The 18,716-nt window shown below is 41.1% G+C and overlaps 2 protein-coding genes across 58 annotated transcripts in view; one reads left to right on the top strand and one right to left on the bottom strand.

Moving 5' to 3' along the window:
* The window catches only part of RAPH1 (Ras association (RalGDS/AF-6) and pleckstrin homology domains 1), a 116,556-nt gene that overhangs the window by 93,663 nt on the left and 4,177 nt on the right, over window positions 1-18,716 (top strand). For 4 of the 8 annotated variants that reach the window (XM_049106673.1, XM_049106672.1, XM_049106671.1 and 1 more), the window contains one exon: window positions 709-8,287. The exons of 1 other annotated variant lie outside the window; for it this stretch is intronic. In XM_049106673.1, coding sequence (XP_048962630.1) covers window positions 709-2,760 — 2,052 coding nt within the window. In that variant the 3' untranslated portion in view covers window positions 2,761-8,287. Of the gene's footprint in view, window positions 1-86; window positions 8,288-18,716 lie in introns of those variants that run through there. 3 more of the 8 variants (XM_049106674.1, XM_025442225.3, XM_025442226.3) reach the window with 3 other exon arrangements.
* The window catches only part of ABI2 (abl interactor 2), a 119,076-nt gene continuing 105,757 nt past the window's right edge, over window positions 5,398-18,716 (bottom strand). For 23 of the 50 annotated variants that reach the window (XM_025442227.3, XM_025442231.3, XM_025442241.3 and 20 more), the window contains 2 exons: window positions 13,383-13,475; window positions 5,398-5,600 (listed from right to left, as the gene is read on the bottom strand). In XM_025442227.3, the coding sequence (XP_025298012.1) occupies window positions 5,398-5,600; window positions 13,383-13,475 (296 nt within the window). Of the gene's footprint in view, window positions 5,601-8,881; window positions 13,476-18,716 lie in introns of those variants that run through there. The other 27 variants (XM_025442235.3, XM_025442242.3, XM_035710758.2 and 24 more) reach the window with 3 other exon arrangements.

The raw sequence follows: 18,716 nt of genomic DNA, 5'->3' as shown, positions 1-18,716 counted from the left end.
GTCATTTTCTCTTGGCTTTTTCTGTATGGCATTTTTATAATCTTTTGCTGTAATGTTTATAAAGCATTTCTTTATGTATTTTCCAGTAAAACAAATGTAAAGAATGCCCCCCCTTTACCTGCATTGCTGGACTTCTGTGCATGTTGGATGCAAGTGTCTCACACGAACACGAGTGTGTGTGTCAAGCTCATTCATTCCTGTGTGACTGTGCACGCCTGCTGAACATTCTCATACTCTCACGTGTCAGCTTGCTAGCATCAAAAAGCCATCCTCATTCCTCGGGAGGCCCTCCGCCAGCACTCCTAAACCCAGTTATGGCATCTGCTTGATGTGGATGCAGCAATGGACTGAAAGGTGAACTCGAGCCATCACATCCCCCCTGGCCACAGTCCGGGTGGGTTCAGTGTGCAGGTGTGTGAAAACAGGGCTCAGAAATCAGACCGCCCAGCACTGACCTGCAGGACATTTTTCTTAGGTTGTTAGTCAGCCTTGCCCTTTGAGAGTATTGCGGAGTGAACAAATTCCCTGTGCCCTTGTTGCCAGGGAGTCTTAATTTTCGCCTTCCTGACACCGGCCTGCTGCTGAGTCCTTTCTCGCATGTCCCAGATTCCTTGCTGTTTAGTTTTACACAGTCAAAGCTTACCTCTGTAACTGGTGTTTGTTGTGTTTTCTCTCTCCCACCCCACCTCCCTTTTATGCTCCTTTTAGGCCAGAATGGAGTCTATGAATCGACCCTACACTTCACTTGTGCCCCCTTTATCCCCACAGCCCAAACTGGTCACGCCCCACACTGCCTCACAGCCTTCCCCACCTCTACCGCCCCCGCCCCCACCACCCCCACCTCCCCCTCCCCCGCCCCCACCACCTCCCCCTCCCCTGCCCAGCCAATCTGCACCTTCTGCGGGCTCAGCAGCCCCAATGTTTGTCAAGTACAGCACAATAACCAGGCTGCAGAACGCTTCTCAGCACTCAGGACCCCTATTCAAGCCTCCTGCACCCTCAGTGATGCAGTCTCTGGCCTCCACCTCACAGTCAGGAAAGCCTCAGATCCTGGTGCCCCCCAATGGAGTCGTTCCCCCACCGCCTCCTCCACCCCCACCGCCCACCCCGGGCTCAGCTATGGCCCAGCTCAAACCAGCACCCTGCACCCCGTCCCTCCCACAGTTCAGCCCCCCACCTCCTCCACTGAAGATTCATCACGTTCAGCACACCACTCAAGTGGCTCCTCCAACGCCACCACCACCCCCTCCTGCCCCCGCGCCCCTCCCTCCCCAAGCACCCCCCAAACCCCTTGTGACTCTGCCCCCACCGACCAGCACCAAGACTGTGCCACCTGTTATGACGCAAGCTGTGCCACCCACGCCTACTCCTCCAGCCCCACCAGCAAAGAAGCAGCCAGCTTTTCCTGTTTCCCATATTCCACCCTCTCCCCCTGCTCCCCCAGGTCCGGTCCCCCCACCCACGTTACCCAAGCAGCAGAGCTTCTGTGTAAAACCACCTCCCTCTCCTCTATCTCCCGTGCCCTCCGTGCCCTCCGTTGTGAAGCAGATAGCCAGCCAGTTTCCACCCCCTCCAGCCCCTCCCCCTGGGGAGCCGCCCTTCAAGCCTCCCTCCACAAATGTGGCCCCACAGTCCCCTCCTGCTGTGAAAGCAAAACCCAAGTGGCAGCCCAGCTCTATCCCTGTCCCTTCTCCGGATTTCCCTCCTCCTCCTCCTGAGAGCAGCCTGGTGTTTCCTCCACCACCACCTCCTCCTCCACCTCCTCCTCCACCACCACCGCCGCCACCACCACCAGCCCCTGCCCCAGCCCCGCCACCCCTGACAGCTACACCCACAGTTTCTCCTGCCTCGGACAAAAGTGGATCTCCAGGCAAAAAGACCAGTAAGACATCCAGCCCTGGGGCAAAGAAACCTCCCCCAACCCCACAGCGAAACTCCAGCATTAAGTCCAGCAGTTGTGCAGAGCACCCTGAGCCTAAAAGACCCTCAGTGGACAGTCTAGTGAGCAAGTTTGCGTCGCCAGCAGAACCCTCAGGGTCTCCCAGCAAAGAGACCCCACCACCTCCAGCAGCGCCCCCCAAACCTGGAAAACTCCATCTTTCTGGAGTCAACCTTCCCGGAATTCTCCAGCAAGGGTGTGTGTCGACAAAAGCGTCTGTTCTGAGTGGGCGTGGAAAGGACTCTGTGGTAGAGTTTCCTTCTCCTCCATCTGACTCTGACTTTCCACCCCCTCCACCTGAAATAGACCTTCCTCTGCCCCCCATAGAGATTCCAGCTGTGTTCTCGGGAAACACCTCGCCCAAAGTGGCAGTTGTTAATCCTCAACCACAGCCATGGTCCAAAACATCCATGAAGAAGGCGCCTCCACCCACACGCCCCAAGCGGAACGACAGCACCCGCCTCACTCAAGCGGAGATCTCGGAGCAGCCGGCAATGGCCGCAGCTGTGCCACAAGTGCCCACCTCTCCCAAATCCAGCCTTAGTGTCCAGCCTGGATTCCTAGCCGACCTCAACAGGACACTGCAACGGAAGTCCATCACTCGGCATGGCTCGCTCTCCTCCTCCCGGGTATCCAGAGCAGAACCCACAGCCACCATGGATGACATGGCGTTGCCCCCGCCCCCCCCTGAGCTGCTTTCTGATCAACAGAAAGCTAGTTACGGAGGTAGTCATATATCGGGCTATGCAACGTTGCGGAGAGGACCCCCTCCCGCTCCCCCCAAGAGAGACCAGAGTACCAAGCTCTCAAGAGACTGGTAGTTGCTACCATAGGACTTTATTTTCATGGTGTCTGTAATCAGTTCTACAATCAGCTCACCTGATCACCTACGAATTCTGGTGTTCAGAGCCTCCTAGTATGATGTTTGTATTCAGGTAGTATCCAGCTATGTGTGTGTGTACATGTGCGTGGACACACAGAGCTATACATATATAGAGATAGTGTGTGTGTATATGTATATATATGTATACATATATGTTTGTGTATATGTATATATATAGCTGAGAGTGAGTCTATTTATTCCTTTTCTCTCCTAATCTGAAAACGGGCTAGTGTATTTTGGGTGGAAGAGGCATGGAAGGGGATGTGTGTCCTGTCCCTTATGATTTCTATTATCTATCATGTGGATTGGACCAAAAACTTTCTAATGACTTACTTAGAAGGCATTTTGTAAGTGTCCATGTGCAGCTTCTCTGTGCATGTTGTATATTATATATTAAGGAATAGACGTATCATGTGCTGTTTCTCAGTTTGAGAAGACAACAGAATGTTTGGTGTATCGATGGGACTTTTGTGTTTGTTTTTTCCCCAGTTGGCTGACGTTCGAACTGCTTGGCTGACACTTCATCACTCATACGTGAAGGGGCACTTTAAGTCAGGAAACTGTCAGCATCGTGGGTGGGTCAGTAGCACAGTACGGGGAAGTCGTCACAGATGCTGCGTCTGTCCGTGGCGGGGCACAGAGTAAACAGGTCATGGAACTAAGGCATTCTAGCTGAGTCGTGCTGCCATGATCACACCTGTATCTAGGATGTGTTCAGTCACAGGTAAGCTCTTTGCCTGCCATCCACGGATAATGGAGTGCTGTAATGCTGGATAATTCTTTTTGTACTGTTGGAATCTTTTTCATGAGCTTTGTGAAGCCTCATCAAGCTTGGCTTCGCGATCCTGGTTTTGATTTGTTGAAGAGAATATCTGACACAGTACCCCTGGAATGCTCCATCCCAGTATGTCTTTGGGTCACCAGTTATCTTACAGTGTGTGCTTTAGGTAGGTGTTGATAGTAGAGATCTGTAGACAATTGCTGTATCAAATATACACATCCCATGTCCGACACAGTGCTCATTACACAGAACAGAATCACCTTCTGAAATGTGTTTTTGTATGTTGCTCTAGGATGGGTGATTAGGAAAGAACAGAATTGACCCCTGTGCGGGTATCATTGTGTATGGACTGCCGTGTAGAACAAAGAATTCATTTAAGTATGGGACTGTAGGAGAGGGAGGGGAAAATGAGGTTTTTGACAATTTCATCCTTAGCTACTGGAGCACACTAGGATTCTTGCTTGCTGTAGCCTGGCTGTGGAGATTTGTCCAGGTTACCAGGTGTTCCAGTGGAGTAGTGTAGTCAAGTACGTCAGTGACATTACATATTATGCATGTGCAGTTGGTAGAACATGGAATCCTGGCTCTAATGACACACTACAATTCACACTATGCTTATGCTTTTTTTCTTTTTTTTTTTTTTCTTTTTGGTCCTGTGAATTTTTCTTGGTATATGAGAGAAATGTGTCTCATTAGTTTATGATGATAAAGTGACCGTTAGAAATGCAACCTCAGAGCTGCTCTTAAAACAATAAAAACTAGCCATCCCAGCAGTGATAAATGAGCACATCTTGTAATGAAAGTCTCTACCTGTTGTGAATAAGGATTACCAGTGGAAACTGCAAAAATCTTGGACATTGTCCCGTAAAGAAAAAGTGAGGTCAGTGCAGTGGGGCAGAGATAAATAATTTAAGAATAAGCAAAACATGTACTAGATACACAAGGCATTCCTATAAACCCACCTCCAAAAGTACTGCATCATCGAGAATATGAAGTGGCACCACCCCCCCCCCACCCCACCCCCGCCCTATCTCTAGGATATTGGTCAGCAATTCAGGTGCTTATAAAGCAATAAGAATACCATTGTGCATTTTTCAAAGCCCTGTTTCTTTAAAAGATACTTTTTGGATTTTTTCATTTGTTCTCAAAGTTCTGTGTGCTTGATATTCTTAGGCTTATGAAGTGACCTTTAACACATCTGCATTGTTAATTTAGGCATCACAGCAATCTCCGTTGAGACGGATTGCCAAGCTCCACTGTAACTCATGAGTGACGTAGTTTCCCATGGTGTTCTTTCTGCCTACAGCTTTATATTCTAAGAATCACCCTTATTTGTTGGGTAAAGTTACTAATAGGAATCCAATGATAAAAATATTCATCACTAGGGTTTTTGTTGTGGTGATGGTCTTTATTTTATATGAAGGTGGACTTCAACTCTCCTGGAGGGGAAAACCAATAATGTTCTCTGTCTTCAGCCCTAAGATACAGCCTTGGTTTGTTCAGTGGGGGGTTCCCTAGGACTTCTTGGTTTCTGTCGGTCCCAACAGCTGTCCGAACCAATGCTTCCAATGCACCACTTTCCGGAAAGAGCAGACATCCTTTAGAATATGGCAGCAAGCAGAGAGCAGGGCCAGAGGAGGAACTATGTCATTTATACCGTAGTCCAGTGGCTTGTCTAAAACAAGCCTTTACATTTCTCCAAAGACAGAAAAGGCTATTCATCAACTTTTTCCCCCTTTGTTTTATGTGAAACGCTGAATAATTAAAAAAAAAAGACCAAAATAATACATTAGATTATGCTTCTAGCTTTTTATTCCCTAGTAGGGTGGGATTTTTGTTGGGATGTAGTTCTGTGGGGTTCTTTTCAGACTTCTCTGTTATTTTTGTAACTTCTCTCTGGTGCGTCGGTGGAGAACACCTACTGCCAGAGGACACTAGTACTGTGCCTTCTTCCTGCCTTCTGCTCAGCAGCTCTTCCAGCCCCATGTGTCTTGCTTCTGGTCAGAGAAGAAAATGTGGACAGCTGACGTGGCTGTACTGAAGAGTGAAAAGCCTGCTGTTGAGGGCAGTGCGAACAGGTGCCTATTTCAGCTAGTGACACCCTTAACCTTTACCACAGGTAATTTCAGAATCGGATCACCCTGTGTTTAAAGTTTTGGCACCAACTCTGAAGGGCACAGAACCTATTTGGTTAATAAAACAACGGACACTAGGTTCTAGATAAAAAATATGAATGCTAGACTATTCTGTAATGAAATTTTATTCATCTGGGCTTTTACTACCCAAATACATTATTTCTTCAGCTGTTATAATTTTCCCTTAAGAAAAGTATTATTACGGCTTTTATAGGTACCCACTTAACATAAATTGGGTTTTTCCAACTTCTGAGACTTCTTAAAGATTGGTGACTTAAAAATAACAGGAAATAATTTTCATCAGAAAATTTCAAAGTAATGTAGACAGGATGGTGTTTTATAGCCCTCTAATATCAAGGAGCTCCTGCCCACTGATGGCATGCTCAGCTAAGGCTGTGAACTATCTTGGAAGTCCTCTCTCTATGAAAGTTTATTTGCCACTAAAAACAATGCTGAGTTTATCAAGAAAGTTTAAACAAAATTAGATCATGAGTAATTCCCATAGAGCGATAACTAAAGATCAAGATTAAGAGAGCTCAAGCTGTGCATCCAATTAGAATTTCAGAAGCTGCTTTTCTGGGAGAATACAACTGCTAATAAACTTGTGTCAAGGGTGTAAGAATATAAAATAGCCTGGAAAAAAAGTGTCAGGTAATGGTATAGATTGGTTTTATTTGACTGTCAAGCCAACAGAACTGTTTGTCACCTTTTTTTCCTCAGCTAAAAGCAATTTGTTACAAACAGGTGATTTTAAACAAAAAACCTTTCCCTAGTTTTATGTTAATTTTTTCATATACCTTCAGAGCTAATAAATTATAACTGATACAATGTCTCAGATTTTATTCAGGTTCAGACCAGTTAAGCCTCTGTGGTCCTCCTGTTTGATTACAGGTGTAATGACTTGCTTGAAGTAAGGATAATAACCCGGATTTGTATACTAGAAGAGGTCTATTTCTAGAACTCCCTGTTAGGTTGCAAGTACCTCTCAACACTTGGACTTTTGTTTTATACGCTTTACATCATTTATATAAAGTGGGTTATCCCTAACCCTGTAGGAGTATGTGATCATTCAAATTGATGTGATGAATTAGAGAGATGCGAATAAATATCCCACTAACTTTTAAGATTTGTTTTCCTTTAAAAATTCAATAGAAGAACATTTCTACACCTTTACCAGTCTGTCCCTTCCAACTGAACCAGTGCTGTGTTCTCAATGTACCATTGGAAGGTCTCTATGTAAAAGAAACCTAAAATTTAGCTGTAGAATAAATTTGCTAAATAAAAACAATATACTTGATAAACACATAAGGGAAAAAAATCTCCAATTTGTTTGCTCTTTGTTGAAGAGAAGACACTAACTGCTATAATCCCCAGTGCCTTGAACTCTTTTGGAGAAATAGCATTAAAAAAAAAAAAAATCCAACAAGCAAACTTTGAGGTGCTAATGAGAAGGAAGAGGAGTATTTGTAGTTTGTGCAGAAATAGATAAAGTGTCTGTCTCACAAGAGATGGCTTCATCTACCTGAATGGGGTCTGGCCGCTTTCTACCAAAGACATTTAGAGAAGTGAGTCGAGTCAGGGTGATGGCAAATGCTACATATTAAAAGATGGCTAAGTTCAGAAGTGACCATGTTGATCACGGATGGCTGTTAATACCAAGCTCTCTACTGTTGAAGCCTCAACCTCTTCTTAGGCAGAACATGCTTGCAGCACTTACGGAAAGTCTTTGCATTTTGGGAACTGTCCATTGTTTGTCAGATTTATTGTAACCTAATACCAAAAACTGCCATTTTTCATGATTCCTACCTACTTCCTGTATCTTTTTTTCTACTTGTAAATAATCCCTCCCAGAAAATAAGCATTAACTGGAATGTTTCAAACAATTTTGCTTAATTTCATCATTGGCCACTAGTGAACTCCTTTTATAGAAATGTACAGTACAATATCATCAGCTTGTGCTAAATGTTGTAAAAACACTGTTTACTGTTTTAAAGGAAAATTGCACATATTTAACTGGGAATGCTCCTTTTCCCATTTCTTGAAAAATGGAGTCAAGGCTTACAGTGATACCTAGGCTGTGGGAGCTTTGCCATAAATAAATAGATACAATGTAGGAATATAGTTTTTTAAAGCATGAAAAAGGCGGCAAAAGGAACTGCATTATAAAGTACCTGATAGAGGACATTATTCAAGCGATTATGCACAGCTCAGTAAAGGTGAAGTTACAATTTTTCTTTCAGCTTTGTTGCTATTTTCTTCTGCTTAAATGTACGCTCTCATTTCATTATGTGCCTTGCTCCCTGATTGTGCAAACCTATATATAGATATATATATATATATATGAGAGAGATATATTCAGTACTACTGACGATGTTTTTTTGTTCTGCTGGATTAAGTTATTTTCCAAATTACCAGTTACTGTCAGTGAACTATTGTAATGGCTTAGGACAGTAGTCATACAGTCAGTGTAAATTTGTTTTCAGTTATGTGTTTTCATTATGTCAGCTTACCCAATCCTTAATAAAAAGAATACATAGATTTCATTTAAACACGGGGACTGGACTTTGTTTGTGGATCAGCATCATTAAGAACTTGGTTTTGCTGTTTATGTTGGGGCGTCCAATAAGGTGTGCGGTAAGAACAAATATTTAAGATATTTTTTTCCTTTAAACAAAGTACAACCATATCCAAAAAAGATGCTTTTTTGCTTTGAAGCTTTGGTATCACAATTATGGGTTGGTCTGCTGCCATGTCAAGGTATGTGTAAATGTGGGTTTTTTAAGAATTATTTATTCATGAGAGAGGGAGAAGCAGGCTCCATGCAGGGAGCCCAACGTGGGACTTGATCTGGGACCCCAGGATCACACCCTGGGCCAAAGGCTGACGCTCCACCAGCTGTACGTCCCTAAATGTGTATTTATAATGTAGTCACAAATCACTATCATTTGCCAAACTACAGCAAAAAAAAAAACCCAACACTTTCCTTTTTGTATTAAAGTTTGTATTAAAGGAATTGTATTTAGGGGCAAGTGATCAGAAAACCCTCATGTTAAGTTACAGCAACAGGGAAGGATTTTTCTCTAGTACACTTCGACTTACCACCTTAGTAACCTCTTTGAAAACATTCACAAGACATTTGGACATACTTTGTAGAATTTTATTTAGGTCAAGTTCTTAGTACACAGCAACAATTTCAAATCACAATTTTGAAATTAAAAAGTGAATATTCCCCCATTCATCTGGAGGTGGCTTAATGGCACACACGAGAAACATTACTGGCAATAGACTGCTCCCTCAAGTTTTCCTGCATGATTTCTACTCAACTCCGAACACCAACCCTCCCTGCAGGAGCTTAAAAATACAACTGGCCAGATCACAAATTGTTTAACATTCTTTTTTGTAAACTATTTTAAGAAAAAAGATGCATGGACACAAAATATGAAAAACTGCTTTTCCATAGAGTTCTGAAGTTGCAAAAGACATTTTCACCATAATGTGAAAATAAGCTTTTTGTTTTCGTGTTTTACAAAAAAAAAAAAAAAAAAAAAAGATACTTTGCAAGGATCACTTATACACAGCTAGGCCCTATCGTTTCATTTGTCAATTTTTTTTTTAAGAATTATGACATTCTCAGTAAGAAACAGGACCAAAGATCAGCATGAAGTAAACGTAAGGTTATGAGCACAACGCCTCCGTTTAAGAACTGTTTTATAAATAAGGCTCTCTCAGATAAGGCTGTTTGCTGTGCTCCTGCCAGTGCTGAAATCAGGTTACCTATTTTTGCTACATAGTACTGAGTGTAGTAGTAGAGGGGTTAACACGAAGATTATTTTCACTAATTAAGGTTGCGCTGAGTACACTCCTTTTAAACAGTTTGAATACTGATGGTATTTATTGGAACAGCATATCTTTTCAAGTATCTTCCTGAAGACATCAAGTAGCACTCGTAATTTTTAAAGAAACATACAGCACATTCAGTTAAGACAGCTGTAGAAAGCACAGGCATGAGTCAGGAACTCTACCGTTGTTAACCAGCTGTTATCTGAAATGAAACATCTAACCTTATCAGTTAAAATGAAAATGAACTAGAATTTTTAAAATCTCAGCTAGCTCTAAAATTCTATGATTCTAAGTATATCATGTGAGGGAAATCATCACCTTAACACCAGTCAGGAGTTCCTGGCCAAAGAAGTTCAGAAGTGAACAGATGGGAAGTGATTCAGATCCCCATTCTTTTCGAAGACTTGGCAGTCACCTGCCAATTCCTCCATCAAACCCTTAGTGGCCTTCAGGACATGTCATGCTCTCTCCACCAGGAGAAAAGGTAATAAAAAATAAAAAATAAAGGAACAGTTCTTAATGCAGAAAGGTACCTGCTAAAAGAAAATGAACACAAAAGGATAAAAGCAAACTACTATCATTTTGATGCCTCTCAGGCAGAAAAATCCTAAGTATTCCTCTGTCATCAACATAAGACTGTTGGGGAGCACAGCTCCATCACAGACCTCATTGTAGAGATGCATGAACCTCTAGCTGGGTAATAAACAGCAGCAGGAGGAGGAAAAGAAGGGGAGGGATGAGAATGTCTCACCTAGTGATGTTTAGAAACACAGCAAAAGTAGCAGGCAGGCCCTTGCCAACCCTAAGATGGGAACAGCAGGTGCCCCTGAGGGAGATAGAAAGCAAGGAGCCAAACAATACTGAACAAGACATCTTAAAAGATTCATATTTATTCCAAATACAACAGGCTGAATCTCTCAGGTCTAGATCTTCACACTATATTGGTTTTTGATTTATTGCCTTGGCCATAAGGTCAACAAGGAAGTGTATTTTCATTCATTTCCCTATGGCCTTTAAAACAGTAGTACCAAAGCGGCAGGGGGCAGGGGGGCCTCTTAAGTCACTTTTTTAAGGAAAAAAAGAAGCACTTCAGAAGGAAAAAAAAATCCCTCTCCCATTAGAGTCCCTCTATCCCGTTAAAACGGTTGCTTACTAGTCAGCAGATTTTAGACTTGGATCATCTTTGCCACAATATTACGTATCCTGTAAGATTTCTGCATTCATTTCGAATTCCTACTACCAACCATCCTGTAGTTCATAAAAAGATAAATGGGGGGAACTTACAATAAATCAAGAAATACTACCTTCACAGACTATTAATAGCATGCAATCTATGAAATATTACATACATTAAAAGTCTCCAATTACTGTAGGCCTGGCCAGTCATCATTACATAGCATCCTTCCAAGACAATATATAGAATTCAAAACTGTACAGAAATTTAAAATATGCAGAAAACCAACAGGTGTTTTAAAAACAATTGTATACGTTAGTACTAAATAATATAGAAAAAGTCCACTGCCCCGTGGATCCCCCTCCACCGCAGGCCTTCCCTGTGAAGGGCTGCGTCAGTGTCTGCTGCATGCCACGATCCAGCAGGCGTCCAACAGGCAAGCTGACCACCACCAACTTTTTTGCACAATTATCTTCCCTGCTTCTGTAGGTGTGAGCTGTGAGAACTATACTGGATTTCAAAATACCCTCTTGCCTAAAAAATCCACTAAGCTTTCTCAGCACAAAGCTATTTAAGTAAAAACTGGAACATATCTAATTTTAAAACAGTTTTCCTAGTTCTATGCCAACGCTAAGATGACTTTGATCTCTCCAGGCAGGTGGTCCTGGTAGTAAGGAACCTGAAGCTCAGAGGACATTCAGGGCCATTGCTTTAAAGGAAAACAGGGCATAAAGAATGTCAAGATGACCTGACAAAAGCATGAAGTGGAGGCAAGTTAATGAAAGCTAAATTCAAAGTGTTGAAGAAATCTAAAAGCAAAACAGCTAACTTGTTTGTGGGGAAACTTCTGCAATTTTGAAACAAAGTCTTGATAAGGGAACTCTATAGCTGGGTCTCAGTTAAATGGTGATGAAGTTTTGTGCGCAGATAACAGATTCACAAGTGTAATATTAACTTTTGCTTACACCATCTGAATTCCCTCATACACCAGTGCACTTGTTCATTTTTCAATCAAATTCCTCTACCTACACTATCCTTTTCAAGGCCTTCAAATTTGAAATAAGTGCAGTGATTGCCTCTCCCCCTTTCACCCAGAACTGGGAAATTACCTGGCAAAGGGCTCTTCTGGTCAAGCCCCTGAACTGGGACAAACCCATGGAGCTGGGTCCTCCCCATAGTATCCAGCTGCTGAGCAGCAAAGCCCTCCTGGACCTTTTCAGGTCTTAAACTGATTAAAGAAGTGATGACTAAAGCCGTCTACCTTACAAACTTCACTGAATGTGAAGCTGTAACTTGTACAGACAAAAAAATATTTATCATTGTTTTGCTCAAAGTTATCTTAATTTTTATCTATGTAACTGGGTAAGTATTTGGCCTCATACTTCTTATCCCACTAGTCTTCGTCTGAGATAAAAGGTTCAAATTCTTGCCAAGAGCAGCAACTTCAAAAGCCAATCATAAAACTGGGAGAGTATTTACCTTTCCTAGAACTAAGTGAGCAAACTCAGTAGCAGCTAACACTGGCCATTAACAACATTCAGAGAGCATAGGAGCAAGCCTTTGATTCCCAGTGACTGTCAAGAGACCTGAAAAGAACTGCTATTTTTCAAAAGAATGTTTTCCTAAATAGTGAAAGAAGTAAAAAAAATAGCTGGTCTGACCTCCTAGATTCCTGGAAACCGTGCCTAAGGCAACAGTCTAGGAAGCCTACTAAGCAGAACATTTCCTCCAGTTCAGTCTCTTCAGAACCTCAGGAAGCTCACATCTTGCCTCAATGCCTACTTCAGTGTGTGAACCAAGCTACCACACGCCACACGTCTGGGTCCACAAGCCATCCCTGGCAGTGTAGTCTCATGCAGCAGCAACACAGTAAAATCAAACCAGCAATTGTTAACCACTCTCAGAATATTTGGGGACTCATTTCATCATCCTCAATCTACAAACTGAAAAACATGAAGTCAATGCAAGTCTGCAGCATTAACTCACTTGGTGCACTCAAGTGCTGAGAGAATGCAGAATTTACAGTGTTAAGAGGAAATAAGCCATCGAAATGGTTATCAAAACGGTTAAGTAGGATATTTAAATACTAGTTCGCTCCTCCTCATACAAGTAGAAGAAAGTGTGGGGCTAGGGTACGGCACCAGGCTGCAAGGCTGACCCTTTAGCACAGGCACTGAGAACACCCAATGCCACAGATTCTGCAGGAGGAGAAATCCCAAGGGTGTACAGTATTCCTGAGAAAGATCCCAGATTTTCTGAATCAGTCTTAACCTGATTTGTTTTACAGGGTTATATGCTGTTTTACCTCTGACATATTTAGAAATGGTCTATTTTAATCCAGACAGCTCAGCATAGTACAAATAACGGCAGAAAGATCCATTTGTTCAGATTCAGCTTGCTTTTTTAATACTGGGGAATAAACCAAAAAAACAAATAGTTTGTGTCATTTGTATCCTTCCTTCATTTCATTGGAGGGGAATCCCCAGGGCCTTTGATAATCTGGGAAGACCTGACTATTCCTGTGAGGGGACACAGCGCTGCTGAGCTTTACTCAGAATAATGCATGATAGACTCAACATAATTGCCAGGAAAGAGCCCAGTCACTCCATTCATAACTCCCTCATACCAACCATCATCATTCTTCTTGATGACATAAATAATGGCTCCTTCCTGAAACGACAGCTCATCTTCTTTGTCTTTTGTATAATCGTAAATTGCCACAACTGGAGGGGGGAAAAAACAAAACAAAAACAAAACCAGGATGTGAAAAGAATAACATCCCCCAGAAAGACAGAAATAAATGAATGTCCATCCTTTCCCAACTTATGCAGCACTTCAGTGAGTTTCTAAACACAGACTAAAGAAAAATTTTTTTCTAATACCCATTATATACAATAGAATCCCATCTTGGAGAGGTTAGGTTCAAAACAGTATAAATGGCAAAAAAAAAAAAAAAAAAAACAAAAAAATTCACATTTAGTCAGACTTACCCTTCAAGCACCTACAGGAAAATACCTTACTGAAGAAAGATGCACAATCCCAGAACTGGGAAAGATGGCTGCTACTTCAGTTGAGTTTGTGTTGAAGCACCGTGTTGTATAAAAATATGTATCTTTAAACATGAGAAGTATACTAGTGCAGTGAGGTGCACCATAAAAGGCAAATGAGAGAAAATAAGGGAATAGTAGATTTACATCCACTCAAATTTTCTAAAGCCTGTGCCTATTCATGAAGTAGAATAAGTGGTGAAACTCCCACAAGTTTTTTGTGTGTCAACGATGGGGATTTGATATATATATTTTTCCAAAACGCATGCTGCGTTGTGCCAATTTAATATATCCACAATGACAAGCCAAAAATTTTAAGAAAACAAAGACACCTGTAAGCTCTCCTGTTATTTTCACTGTTTAAATAACTTGGTAATTGGGGGCTTTCAACAATATCTGAGATAATCTCTGGTTGCTAATTATTAGACCTCTACAGTTTAGTTAAATTGGGATACCTTATAACTTGCTCAACTCCACAGGAAGATTAAATAAAAGGATCCTCTGTACCTTTATTATACCACTCAGATCTTTATTCAATAAAATCTCCATCTAGCCATCAATCTGATAAGTATACACTAACACTGTTAGTTTCTCATGTAAACTTAATCCTCACATAAATAAGAAAACAAAATTACAACAAGGACTTAACAGTGTAGCACAACTTGCCCTAGTTAATGGTTTCTGGCATGCTTTAGTAAAAATTAAAGGGCTTTTTTTTTTTTTTTAAAGATTTTATTTATTAATGAAAGAGAGAGAGAGGCAGAGACACAAGCAGAGGGAGAAGCAGGCTCCATGCAGGGAGCCCGACGTGGGACTCGATCCAGGGACTCCAGGATCAGGCCCTAGGCTGAAGGCAGCACTAAACTGCTGAGCCACCAGGGCTGAAAAATTAAAGGGCTTTCTTAATCTCTATTTGCCATTATAGAGAAATCTATTAAGGATACCAGAAAATACTTCAGAGGAAACTAGGAAGAGTTTATAGTGTCTACTTCTCAAAATATAACCAAACATCTAAATACAAATACAATTAGATGACACAGAAGTTTAAATATAAGAGAATATAAGATATGTAGTGTACTTCGTACTTCTAGTCAACCTTATTTTTAGCTTTTCTTGAGTAGATAACATTCTTGATGCGTCTGGAAATGCAAACCCACTGCAAATAATCAGAAGGAGAATATCCTGTGAGTTCTACAAATTCTACCTCCTACATCTCTCAAATCCAAACCCTATTCTCCTTCATCACCAGTCACTGCCCTAGTCAGGGCAGCAGTCTTTAAGAATACACATAGCACTTAGTACCCAAAGATTTTATAACCAATATGAGTGACAGATAATTACATAGAGACACTTTCTAGATTCTCAACTTTGAAAATACTGCTTCCTTACACCTGAAGCTAACACAACATTATATGTTAACTATACTGGAATTAAAGACACACATACACACTGCTTCCTAAAACTAGTCTGCTGGAGATGAGACATCAGTCATAAAAATTCTCATTTCCTATTTATCCTTAATTGTGGACTACCTTAAAGTACAAAACAGCTCTGGGTGCCAAAGGGATAATTCAGAATACTTAGTGTGGTATTAAAGAATTACTCCATGATCAGACCCAACCTGTCTGCAAATTATTCATGACACATAGAGAGGCAGAGACATAGGCAGAGGGAGAAGCAGGCTCCATGCAGGGAGCCTAATGCGGGACTCGATCCTAGGACCCCAGGATCATGCCCTGAGATAAAGGCAGACGCTCAACTGCTGAGCCACTCAGGCATCCCCCACTCTTGCTTTTAACAAAATTTAACAAGTATTATACTGGAGTTACCAACGGACACATGATCAAACATAATTTTTCAAGACCGAACATTATTTGATTTTGGGCAGATAATGCTAAAGGAGTTTTAAAAATTGAGTGACAGTGCCACATGAAGAATGTGAACAAGATTTTCAACACCACTACCTCAGCTGAGGCCCTCATCTCTTGCTGAGGGAGCTATCCAACCTGGTCTTCCCAATTCCTATTTTTCTTACTGCCTACTCTACACTATTACCAGGTTATCTTAAAAAAAAAAAAAAAAAAAAAAGCTAAAATATAAGTTCATGGGAACTTACTATTAACCTGCTTAAAAATCTTCCACAATTCCCCTCTACCATTAGATTTTTTTTAAAAAAAAGAAAAAAATGCAAACACCTCAGTAGTAGTCAAGGCTTCCCACCACTAATTACAACTTACTTCTGGAACTTCCTACACTCATGCCCCACCCTTCTCCTTACAACCACCATGTGGCATGTGACACTACTCACCATATCCACAAAGGCCGTGCCCTTTCACTTAGAGGATCCCCTCTGCCTGGACGGCCCTTCTTGTCTTTCTTCTTTGCCTGAGAAACTCCTACTCATTATTCAAGACACAACACAAATGTGTCCTCTGAGAAGCTTCCTGGAATCCCCAGATGGGATTATCTATTCACTTTTTGACAATCATTAATAGAGCATCCATGCTGATTTTTAGAGATACAAAGGTGAACAGGACCAGGGACTGTCCTAGTCTTGTGAGGACAGAGATGTCATCTGCTAAGTTACAGTACATTGTTTATATTTCTACCAAGAAGTTATGTCACCAAGCTGCAAGAACACAAGAACAGATGACCTGATGGAAGGAAGGGATATAAAATGGGCACTGACAAATAAGTTAAAGTTTGCCAGAAAGATAACTTTAATAAAGAGTTCAGCTAAGATTCCATCCCAGATCAAGCTTAGGACTGTGGGTAAGAATGTGGGCTCTAGGAGGGGGAAAAAAAAAAAGAATGTAGGCTGTAGGGTTTCACTATCTAGTCCAGATCCCAGCTCTACCACTTGTAAGTTTTCAGAGCATACTTACTTTCCTAAGCTTTTTACTCAACTGAATAATGGGAATCACAATAGGCCTAACACAATATAACATTGTTATATTACAAACAATATAAACATTGTTATATTAAAAGAAGCAATGAACATACAAGATACAGCCCAGGGCCTTGGTTAGGATAAGTAAACACCATCTATATAGATGTTACCTTCTTTTATCATTAATAACTACTGATATACTACTTTTTTTGTACTAACATTTTCTGTTATATAAATTATTTCTGAACCTCAATTTCCCAGTTTGCAAAATGGGGACACCAACTGCCTTACGTATGTCCTTGCATTTTGCCTAGGACATAATAAATACATGAAAATAGCTGTTCTTTACCCAAGTTAAAGCAAGATACTTACATCTATACATTATCTTCATTTGGCTAATATGGGCAATAATCAAGGGTTAAGATAAACCACACCTCCGATGGCAGTGGTTCTTAAACTTTGGGATTAATGGTAGAACTTTAAAAATTCCTGATGCCTGGGTTGCATGCCCATGGATTCTGGTTTCATAGGTCTGGAGGTGCAGATATATTAAATGATGCCTAGATGACTCTAAAATGCAGGCAGGGTTGAGACCTAGGCCCTACTACAGTCTAAGCTAACAAAATGAGTCATTAGGCAGCAGCTTTAACACTGATGCACATTCAAACAAAAAAGCAACCATAAGCAAAGCATGGTTGGGTCTTTTTGTTTTGTCAGAAAGAATGAGCTTATTTGATTTTCATGTTTTAAAAGATCTGAACTTAACAGATAAATCAAACTTTGAAGAACATCTTAGGGAACAATTCAGGCATATTCTTTTAAACTCTAAAGAGTTAATTGGACTGAAAACAACTCACTTCCCTCTCACAAACTTCTCCAGGTTTTTTACATGTTCACTGAAGAGTACAATTTTAGAAAGTAAAACCTTTCTTTGATTGTTTTTCTCTGAAGGAATAACTGAGCTGCTTTCTCAAAGCTGAAAAATGTCATCACTTTATCTGTTAAAATCATGTAGAAGTTTGAGAACAGGGATCCCTGGGTGGCGCAGCGGTTTAGCGCCTGCCTTTGGCCCGGGGCGCGATCCTGGAGACCTGGGATCGAATCCCACATCGGGCTCCCTGCGTGGAGCCTGCTTCTCCCTCTGCCTGTCTCTGCCTCTCTCTCTCTCTCTCTCTCTGTGACTATCATGAATAAATAAATAAAATCTTAAAAAAAAAAAAAAAAAAGAAGTTTGAGAACATGTCAATGACCAAAGCCATATCCTAGTGTAGTACCTTGGACTTCCTTTTTTTTCCCCCTTAAAAACAGCTTTACTAAGGTGTAATTCAGATACAAAATACAACCACTTACATGTAGAGTTCAATGAATTTTGCTCATGTTCATTGAAGTTTCCTTTCCAACCTGTACTGGTTCCTAAAAACCACTGATCTTCTAGATTTTATTTAAATGGAATCATGAAGTATGAGTTTTTAGTGTCTAGATTTCTTATTAGTACAATGCTTGAAATCCATCCATACTGTTGCTTGTATCAGTAAGGTTGTTCCTTTTCTTTGCTTAACAGTATTCCACTGAATGGTAGTTAATTCCACAACTAGTTTATCCATTCACTAGTTGGAAAGATATGTGGGTTGTTTCCAGATTTTAGCTACCATAAATAAAGTAGCTATGAATGTTTGATTTTAAGACTTCTTGTGAACATAGAATACGTAAGAAAGGATTGCCAAATCAGCTTGGCAACTATATGTCTAATTTCATAAGAAACTGACAGCTGTTTTGTCAAGTAGCTGAAACATGCTGCACTCTTACCAGCAAACAGTAAGAGCTCCAGTTTCATCATACTCTATCCAGCACTTGGTATTGTCAGGGTTTCTAACTGTAGCCATTCTAGAAGGTGTGTGGTGGTATTTAGTTGGGTTCACTGTGGCTTTAATTTGCATTTCCCTAATAACTAATAATATTAAACATCTCATCTGGAATTCATGCATCTAATTAGTGAAGTCAAATTTATTTTCTACAAGTTGTTTGCC

The sequence above is a fragment of the Canis lupus genome, chromosome 37 (assembly GCF_003254725.2).
Source record: "Canis lupus dingo isolate Sandy chromosome 37, ASM325472v2, whole genome shotgun sequence".
NCBI lineage: Eukaryota > Metazoa > Chordata > Mammalia > Carnivora > Canidae > Canis > Canis lupus.
The sequence above is the reverse complement of the archived record's forward strand: the minus strand, read 5'-3'. Positions and strand labels throughout refer to the sequence as shown.